The 10,156-nt window shown below is 45.5% G+C and overlaps 1 protein-coding gene across 1 annotated transcript; it reads left to right on the top strand.

Annotated features, from left to right (window-relative positions):
- Nucleotides 1–4,271: 4,271 nt before the first annotated feature.
- On the top strand, nt 4,272–9,005 carry MBOAT4 (membrane bound O-acyltransferase domain containing 4). The gene is given in 5 exon segments (XM_059049537.1): nt 4,272–4,354; nt 5,426–5,491; nt 5,493–5,630; nt 8,043–8,146; nt 8,149–9,005. Coding segments are annotated over 5 exon segments (1,248 nt in total).
- Nucleotides 9,006–10,156: the final 1,151 nt, after the last annotated feature.

Genomic DNA, 10,156 nt, shown 5'->3' with positions numbered 1-10,156 from the left:
AGATAGATGTCATATACTGGGCGTATCAGCCAGGGTTCGACCACAGAAACAGAACCACTAGGAGATGATATATTAAGAGATTTATTTCAGGGAATTGGTCAGCGTGATTGTGGGGCTGGCTAGGCAGGTGAGAAATCTTCAGGGCAGGCTGGAACTCCAACACATGGAGTGAAGCCCTGTCTATAGGTGGACTTTCTTCAGGAAGCTCCAGTTCTGCCCCAAGGCCTTTTAACTGATTGAATCAAGCCCACCCAGATTATCTAGTATAATCTCCATTCCTTAAAATCAGCTGGTTATGGCATTTAATCACATCAACAAAATACTTTCACTACATCACCTAGACTGGCGTTTGACTGAATAACTGAGAACTGTAGCCCAGCTCAGTTGATACAAGAAACTGACCTTCATTCTCAGAGAAGCCTCTCTGACCACTGAGTCAGAAATAGGTCACTCTTATATGTATATGTATAACTGAGTCACTTTGCTATACACCTGAAACTAGCAAAACATTGTAAATCAACTATAGTCCAATATAAAATAAAAATTTTTTAAAAATAGGTCACTCTTGCTATACTGTTGGTTATCTCCAAGGGATAAGGATAGCATCCATCACCAGCTGTACTTCTTTTACTACCTCCCCAAAAGACTAAGTTCCATGAAAGTAAGGCCATATGAGTTTGTCCCTACTCTTTACTCACCACAGTACCTGACACATAGTTGATACTAAAAAAATAATTGTTGTATAAATACATGGATGAATTTAAAACATCCTGTTGTCTCCAAGCATGTAAACACCTATTCATTTTTAAGCAATGTCTGTCTAAATTAATTTGAAAGACTTCCATGGCCCAGTCAGAATGGCCATCATCAAAAAATCTACAAACAGTAAATGCTGGAGAGGGTGTGTGCACTGTTGGTGGGAATGTAAATTGATACAGCCACTATGGAGAACAGTATGGAGGTTCCTTAAAAAACTAAAAATAGAACTACCATACGACTCAGCAATCCCACTACTGGGCATATACCCTGAGAAAACCATAATTCAAACAGAGTCATGTACCAAAATGTTCATTGCAGCTCTATTTACAATAGCCAGGACACGGAAGCAACCTAAGTGTCCATCGACAGATGAATGGATAAGGAAGATATGGCACATACATACCATGGAATATTACCCAGCCATAAAAAGAAACAAAATTGAGTTATTTGTAGTGAGGTGGATGGACCTAGATTCTGTCATACAGAGTGAAGTAAGTCAGAAAGAGAAAAACAAATACCATATGCTAACACATATACATGGAATAAAAAAAAAAAAAAAAGGTTCTGAAGAACCTAGGGGCAAGACAGGAATAAAGACGCAAAGACGCAGAAGTACAGAATGGACTTGAGGACACGGGGAGGGGGAAGGGGAAGCTGGGATGAAGTGAGAGAGTGGCATGGACATATATACACTAAGAAATGTAAAATCGATAGCTAGTGGGAAGCAGCCGCATAGCACAGGGAGATCAGCTCGGTGCTCTGTGTCCACCTAGAGGGGTGGGATAGGGAGGGTGGGAGGGAGACGCAAGAGGGAGGGGATATGGGAACATATGTATATGTATAGCTGATTCACTTTGTTATACAGCAGAAACTAACACACCATTGTAAAGCAATTATACTCCAATAAAGATGTTAAAAAAAAAAAAAAAGACCTCCATGGCATGGGTGCTAGTGTTCTCCAAAGAAGCAGAAGCCGTGGGAGACACACATTTATTTTAAGAAACTGTCTCACGTGGTTACACAGCCCCCCAGGCTGGAAGAAGTTGATCTTGCAGTCTCAAATCCAAAATCTACAAGTGGGAAATTCAGGCAGGGTTTCTATGAGGCAGAATTGCTTTCTGCGGGTGGTGGGGGAAACCTCAGTCTTTGCTCTGAAGGCCTTCAGCTGATTGGATGAGGCCCACCCACATTTTGTTTATTTTATTTATTTATTTTTGGCTGCGTTGGGTCTTCATTGCTGCGCGCGGGGGGAGCGGGGCCTACTCTTTGTTGCGGTGTGCGGGCTTCTCATTGCGGTGGCTTCTCTTGTTGCGGAGCACGGGCTCTAGGCACGTGGGCTTCAGTAATGGCAGCACGTGGGCTCAGTAGTTGTGGCTCGAAGGCTCTAGAGCGCAGGCTCAGTAGTTGTGGCTCATGGGCTTAGTTGCTTCTCGGCACGTGGGATCTTCCCAAACCAGGGCTCGAACCCGTGTCCCCTGCATTGGCAGGCGGATTCTTAACCACTGCACTACCAGGGAAGTCCACCCCCCACATTTTAGATGGTAATATGTTTTACTAAAAGTCTACTCATTTAAATCTGATTTTAATCTCATCTTAAAAATACCTTCGCTGCAATATTTAGACTGGTGATGACCAAACAGCTGGGCAGCATAGCCTGAGTTGACATAAAATTAACCACCATGGCATGCTTGTAAAAAGGACCATTTATCAATATTAGCTACAGTGTCTAGGGCCTATAAGCCTTTCGGGGAACCTATAAAATGTTTGAGACCTGCAAATAAAATGTGCTGATTCCAAAATGCAAAAAGTACAAGTAAGAATTAATAAATATTTAATTAAATGACAAAAAGCATAACCTTTTCCCTAACAAATTAAGTGCAACTCAATTCTTCTGAACCTAACAAGTATATTTAATGGGGGTTGTGGTTGCATTTTCATATGTTTACTATGATGTGAGCTTATTCATTGCTTAGGGAGCCCTTTTCTCCCATTAATTGCTCTACTGTTTGTGTAGGTCTTTGTGCCATCTGTGGCCTGGAGTAAACTATCCATCTGTTTGGAAACATCCTTCCAGAGCCAATTTAAGCATTCCCTCTTCTCCACTTCCCCTGAATTTCAAAAATTCCTTTTCTGTGCGCCAGTTGCACCTATAGTTCTTTTTTTTTTTAAAGAAGATGTTGGGGGTAGGAGTTTATTAATTAATTAATTTATTTTTGGCTGTGTTGGGTCCTCATTTCTGTGCGAGGGCTTTCTCTAGTTGTGGCAAGCGGGGGCCACTCTTCACCGCGGTGCGCGGGCCTCTCACTACCGTGGCCTCTCTTGTTGCGGAGCACAGGCTCCAGACGCGCAGGCTCAGTAGTTGTGGCTCACGGGCCTAGTTGCTCCGCGGCATGTGGGATCTTCCCAGACCAGGGCTCGAACCCGTGTCCCCTGCATCGGCAGGTGGACTCTCAATCACTGCTTCACCAGGGAAGCCCACAGTCCCTATTTTTACAAAAAGGTTTTATGGAATATCCTTTTGTAAAGTGAAAATCCATTGCCAAAATTCTACCTCTTAATAATTCACTTTTTTTGGAAACTAGGATTTTCATATATTGGGGATTTGTAAGTAAAATTTAGCTGTTTGTAGCAACCAGGATGGCTGAGTTTGATTAAAATATGGTAGGTTATTACATCTTCACAACTGGTTGATGGCGCTTTACCTTTGTTTAGGAGACGAGGGAAGCAGTTGTTAAAAAAAAAAGTTTCCTATTGAGAAAGAATCACAAACAATAAAGCAAAACAAGTGCAAAAATAAGGGCTAATTCCCATAGGTTAAGATTGCTGGCTTTGGGAGTTAGCCTGTTGAGTCCTGGTCCCTCACTTCCTGAGTGTCCTTGTGTATGTGAATAAACTCTCTGAGTTCATCTGTAAAATGGAAATAATAATGCCTACCTCATTTGATTGTTTTAAGGATTAAATGAAGATATTTCATATAAAGGAATTATTGGCCCAATACCCAGAATAAAATAAGTGCTCCAAAAAAATCATGCATCCTGCATTGTACATGTGTAGACATAATAATGTTTACAAATCCCCAGGTCAGTTGCTTTGGGGTAGAGCACTGTTTCATGTTTCACCTCTGCTGTGTAAGGAATAAGTGTTCTCCCCTATTTTCCGATGGCAGGGAGGCGAAGGCTTGGGCGGGTAGAGGAGGAGTCATCCCAAGCATAGGCTGCAGCTCAGGAATGGCCAGGGCCTGTGGAATAGAGCCTCGCACACTGAAGCACCTGCTGTCTCCCTCAAGAAAGAAAGAAATTCTTGCAAAGGTGTGTGCGTCACAGGCCAAGAAGCCGTGATCTACACCCTGTGACATAGAGATTCATTCACTTTTCCTGGCCCTGACGACTCAGTCCCTCTTTCAGATTTTTTTACTGGCCTCTTTGTTCAGATTTATTAACTAGGCACCAGTTAAAAGGAAAAAACAAACAAATCTCCATATACTGTGGAAAGAAGAGCCGAGTCCTCATAATATGGAAACTCTGGTGCCTCTGCAGATCCAGAGGGCATCCACTGGCTTCCAAAGGAGACATGCTCCACAAACCGCTTCACTCATGTAGGTATTTACAACATTACAAAAAACACCAAGTCATGAGAACTTTAAGTACAGTAGAGAGGATTAAGGGTAGATATAAAGACAAATAAATATCATGGTATCACTTATATGTAGAATCTAAAAAATGATACAAATGAACTTATTTACAAAACAGAAATAGACAATAGACTCACAGGCATAGAAAACAAACTTATGGTTACCAAAGGGATAGCTGGGGAGGAGGTAGAGATAAATTTGGAGTTTGGGGTTAACATATACACACTACTATATATAAAACAGACAACAAGAACCTACTGTATAGCACAGGGAACTACACTCAATATCTTATAATAACCTATGATAGAAAAAAATCTGAAAAAGAATATACATATGTATAACTGAATCACTGCTGTACACCTGAAACATTGTAAATCAACTATACTTCAATAAATTAAAAACAAAATATTATACTAATGATAGAAGCTTTACTCAAATAAGCAAATACTGTATGATTTTATTTGTATGAATTTGGAGAATAGGCTAAACTATGTATGCAGACGACAAAAATTATTAAACGATACACTTAAAGACTTTGTAATTGAGTTTTCAAACACTATCAAAGGGAGGCATTTGAGGGCCAGGGGGTGCAGCTCTGTGGAAAGAGAAGAGACTCATCTGTATGAGATGATGTCTAGAGTCCTCCTAGATCCTGGATCCTAGATTCCCATCACTTTGATTGGGCAGCAAGCGCAGGGCTGGGTGTGGCCCTACTGGGAAACATTCCAGACCGGTCCCCACGGGATTGTTGGAGACAGGTATCTCCCCACTGGCCTGGCAGACCTCAAAGAGGGTTTGCCCAGGGTCCCAGAGGCAGAAATCAAGATTTGTCTCCTGCAGAAGTGGTTTACAAATGGACTCTGCCTCTACCCTCCATGTTTCTCTCCTTCAGAAGAACAGGAGGAATACTTCAGAGTGACAACAGTGTGACTTCTGTAGGGGTGAGGGGGCGCCCACCTCCACTGGGTTCCACAGATGGGCTGCCACGGGAAGGGACTCATCCGTCGCACCGCTCCAAGGCGTTCTGTGTTCCAGGTACCTGTTCCTTCTGGTGGTAGGAGGAGTCCTGGCAGTAGCTGCCATGGGCTCCTTCGCTGGGCTGCACCGTGGTCCTGAACCACTCGCTGGGCCCCCAGGACGTCCACAGGCTGACTTTCCTCTTTCAGATGAGCTGGCAGATGCTGTGCCAGCTGGGTCTGCACTATACACAGTATTATCTGCAAGAAGCTCCTTCCACGAGGTAAAGCAGCCCGTTCCCATGTTCCTACGGAGCCCACCAGGGTTTGCTTGCACCGGGGTGCTGCTGGGGAGAGCCTGGGCATTGAGTCTGAATCCAAATTCTTCCATATCCCAGCAGTGTGACCTTGAGTGAGTCAGTCAACCTCTCGCAGCCTCAATGTTTTTTTCTGGAATAAAGGGTGTGTGTAAGTGTGTGTTGGGGGATAGCAATACCTATCTTGCAAGCCTCTTGGGTCAGAGTTAATGAATGAATATAAGTGTAATTGTATGACGAATCTCCTAATCACTACCATGCGCTGCCTGCATGGCACAGTGCCTGGCACGAGCTGTAATTCACATTGTGCCCGAGAAAGGGGGTGAACCCGGAGTCCCAGGGCCCACAGATGAGGCCGGCCTGCAAGTGACTAAGCAGAGTACACACGCCTCAGTGTAGGTAGTTTAGACACATAGCCGGCAGCCTCCCCGCTGTTTCAGTAGGACAGGGAAGGTATAAATCTGCCATAAACCTTTGCCGCCTTCCCACACACCTGCTCTGCAAGAGTTTTACTTTCACTGACACTCCGCTCTTCCATCCCCCAGAAAAAGGGAAGTCATTCAATCCAGGAAAAAAAAAAGGGGGGGGGCGCTAATTACAGTCTAGGGACGTGTTTACCTGAGTCAGTGAGGTCACCAGGATTCGAGGGAAACAGGCATCTCTGCCATCCTTGAAGCCTGTTGTCGCTGGCTCTCGCTGTGGTCACCACTGGCCTGGCTTCGTGGTCGCTCGGTGAACTGGCGCGGTGGCCTGTCAAGGGGGTCCCCTCTCTGAGTCTAGCTGCCACTGGTTGCCTTACTCTGTCATCCCTCCCACACCCAGGATCCTATTCTTTATTCTGACTGTTTTCATCAGAGGCTCCAGGGCTTGCTCCTCTGAAGAAGAGGCAAGATGGTGGGTGGAGATAGGGACTGGGATGTGGTGGCTTAGGATTTCAGGAAGAAGCCGGGACCTGATAGGGGCTGCAGGGGCAAGTTGAACAGAACCCGGCTGGACGGGAGGGAGGCTGAACCTGAGCTGAAGCGGGAAAACGTGTTAGTTTGCTCCGGCTCTCATACAAAGTACGGCGGACAGGGTGGCTTCAACAGCAAACATTTGCTTCCTCTGGAGGCTGGAAGTCCAAGGTCAAAGTGTTGGCAGGTTCAGCTTCCCGAGGCCTCTCTCCTTGGCTTGTAGATACCGTCTTCTCCCTGTGCTTCACATGGTCTTCCCTGTGTGTGTGTCTGGGTCCTCATCTCTTCTTACGTGGAAACCAGTCATCGTGGGTTAGGGCCCACCCTCATGACCTCGTTTTACCTTAACTACCTCTTAAAGACCCATCCCCAAATATACACATTCTGAGGTATTGGAGGTTAGGACCCCATCATATGAATTCGGGGTGGGGGAGGACACTTTCAGCCCTTAACAGAAGAGGACTGAACAGGGGTTAGTGGCATTTGGTGGCTACTTCCCTTACTGTTTGATAGGTCAAGTAAGGAGGTCAGTTGTCCTTAAGCTCTCAGACACAGAAGCAGCAAAGGTTGGGAAACAGAGCCATTTTCTCCCCACAGGACAGTGTTCCTGATTGTACAGTGTGTCACTGTAATTTTCATTAATTTTCTCCTTGGTCAGCAGGATCTTCTCTACCGTGTGATGGTGAAGCAGGAACAGGTCAGGCGACTGGTTAAGAACACACCTCAAATTGCTAATGACTCAGCATACACCCTGAACCTCTAGCTTGACTCACTCTTCCTCAGCCCAGATCCCAAAGCCTTCAGAATCTTGCAGTCAGGGACTGGTTCCTAGCCCAAATCTCCAACTTCCTATAGTCTCTATAGGAAGAACTAAGACGAAACAGAACTAAGGTCTTGTTTCTTCTGTGATAAATTTCTCCCTGATCCTCGATCCTAATCCTTATAAGGTATTCTTAGAAATGCTATAATCAACATTTCACTGTAATATGCCTCGTCATTCTTTTATTTGCCTCTCTAATGATTCATTTCTCCATTTACCTTTCCATCCTGCTCAGAGGAGCCTGTGGTTCTGGATTAATCCAAGAGTCTTTGTGGGGGAACTGCAGGCCATGAGATTGGTCTTAATTGTTTAGAGCCACCCATTTGCCACTGGCTTTTTTTTTTTTTTTAATATTTATTTGGCTGGGCTAGGTTTTAGTTGTGGAACATGGGATCTGTAGTTGTGGCATGCAGACTCTTAGTTGTGGCATGCATGTGGGATCTAGTTTCCTGACCAGGGATCAAACCCGGGCCCCCTGCACTGGGAGCATGGAGTCTTAGCTACTGGACCACTAGGGAAGTCCCTGCCATTGGGTCTTGTGTGAGGCACTGCAAGGGGGTAAAGTAAATGTGGAGTGTTTTTACATTAAAAAAAAATCTCTTTCAGGTTCTGTGTCACTCTTACTTCCCTCATGCTCTTGACCCAGAGGGTCACATCCCTGTCTCTGGACATTCGTGAGGGGAAAGAGGCAGCAGCAGCAGAGGCATCAGGGACAAGAGCTCTTTGTCTGAGCATCTGTGGAAGGCTCTGCCCTATTTCAGCTACTTGCTCTTTTTCCCTGCTCTCCTAGGAGGTCCCCTGTGTTCCTTCCAGAGATTTCAGGCTCGTGTTCAAGGGCCCAGCGGTTTGTATCCCAGGCACTGTTTCTGGGCTCTGACCCGGAGGGGTCTGCAGATTCTGGGACTAGAGTGTCTGAAGGTCGTGGTGAGGCGGGCTGTGAGCGCAGGAACGGGACTGACGGACTGCCGGCAACTGCAGTGCGTCTCTGTCACGTGGTCCACTGCTGGGCTCTTCAAACTCACCTGCTACTCCCACTGGCTCCTGGATGACTCCCTCCTCTACGCAGCGGGCTTTGGATCTGAGTCTGGTCAGAGCCCTGGTGAGGAGGGTTACATCCCTGATGAGGACATTTGGACGCTGGAAACAACCCACAGGATAGCCCTGTTCACCAGAAAGTGCAACCAGAGCACAGCTCGGTGGCTCCGACGCCTCATTTTCCAGCAGGGCAGGACCTGGCCCTTGTTGCAGACATTCGTCTTCTCGGCTTGGTGGCACGGACTCCACCCAGGACAGGTGTTTGGTTTCCTCTGCTGGGCTGTGATGGTGGAAGCCGACTACCTGATTCACACCTTTGCCAATGAGTTCATCAGATCCTGGCCGATGCGGGTGCTCTACAGAACTCTCACCTGGGCCCACACCCAGCTCATCATTGCCTACAGAATGCTGGCCGTGGAGGTCCGGAGCCTCTCCTCTCTCTGGCTGCTGTGGAAGTCTTACAACAGCGTCTTTCCCACGGTGTATTGTATTTTGCTTTTTTTTTTAGTGAAGAGAAAGCATAAATTTAACTGACATCTTTCCCCAACTTTCATCTTATACACCCATGAAACAGACTTCAGAAAGTAACAGATGGCGCCTTGAAGATGCAGGTGTTTGCACTTTTCTGTGATAAAAGTTTTTTTTTTTTTTTTTAAGTATTGGATGTATGTACCTGAAGTATTGTTGACTTAAAATGTTGTATTAGTTTCAGGTATACAGCAAAGTGATTCAGTTATACATTCTTTTCAGATTCTTTTCCCATATAGGTTATTACAAAATATTGAGCAGAGTTCCCAGTGCTAGGCAGTAGGTCCTTGTTGTTTATTTTACATGTAGTAGTGTGTATGTATTACTCCCAAATTCCCATTCACCTTCCTTTTTTCAATTACTTTGTAGTCTTGGTGTCTGGCTCCAAAAGTCTGTGGAATGAATAAATGCTGATGGTGGACCATGTAACATTTCAGGTGGGAATGCAAAACACCACATGAGATGTAGAGTGTTCGGTATACTTTTCCCTTTCTTCCCATCCATGCAGATAGCAGGTTCTAGGTTCACTGTCTCAGGACAGTAAGCCACAGGGAGAGAACACATTGTGGAAAAAGGTTTATCAGTAATAAGATTATTCTACGTGTCTTTGAATCAAATCTATCGTTATAAGAAGAAGAGCCTTGAGGAAAAATAAAGTAGTGTTTTCTCCAATGTTCGGTCCTGGGGAATCGTAATTGGGTTTGGGTGCAAAAAAAGTAAAATGTTCTGTGACTTGACTTCATCAGCCAGATTTTGTACAGCACTTGGTGTGACCTTCTGGGCCAGTGGGTAGCTCCAGTGCTCAAAAGGGTAAGCATGGAGCATCTTTGTTTCTGTCAACTGTTTCCTTGGTGGTAAATTCTGTGAACTTGTTTTCTTCCATTGGGCTCTCCTGAACTGTTTGGTTATTCCTGCCTGGGAGCTCCCCGTTGCTACTGAGATGCCCTGGGTAGGCCACCTGCTGCTACTGCTTGTGCAGCCCGCCTAAAGGGAGAGGCAGTGTTTTCACTGCCAGAAAAGATGTGCCACTAAGCAGGGTACCTTGATGGCTGGTCTTCTGGACTTGGGTATTCTCATTCTTGCTACTGGAGGATACGGGTTTTCCCCACCCTGAAGGGCGTGAGACGGGAATGTGTGTATATGCGATGTAGGTGGAC

This window comes from Kogia breviceps, chromosome 20, assembly GCF_026419965.1.
Source record: "Kogia breviceps isolate mKogBre1 chromosome 20, mKogBre1 haplotype 1, whole genome shotgun sequence".
Classification (NCBI taxonomy): Eukaryota; Metazoa; Chordata; class Mammalia; order Artiodactyla; family Physeteridae; genus Kogia; species Kogia breviceps.
This window is presented reverse-complemented; position numbering and strand designations above follow the sequence as displayed.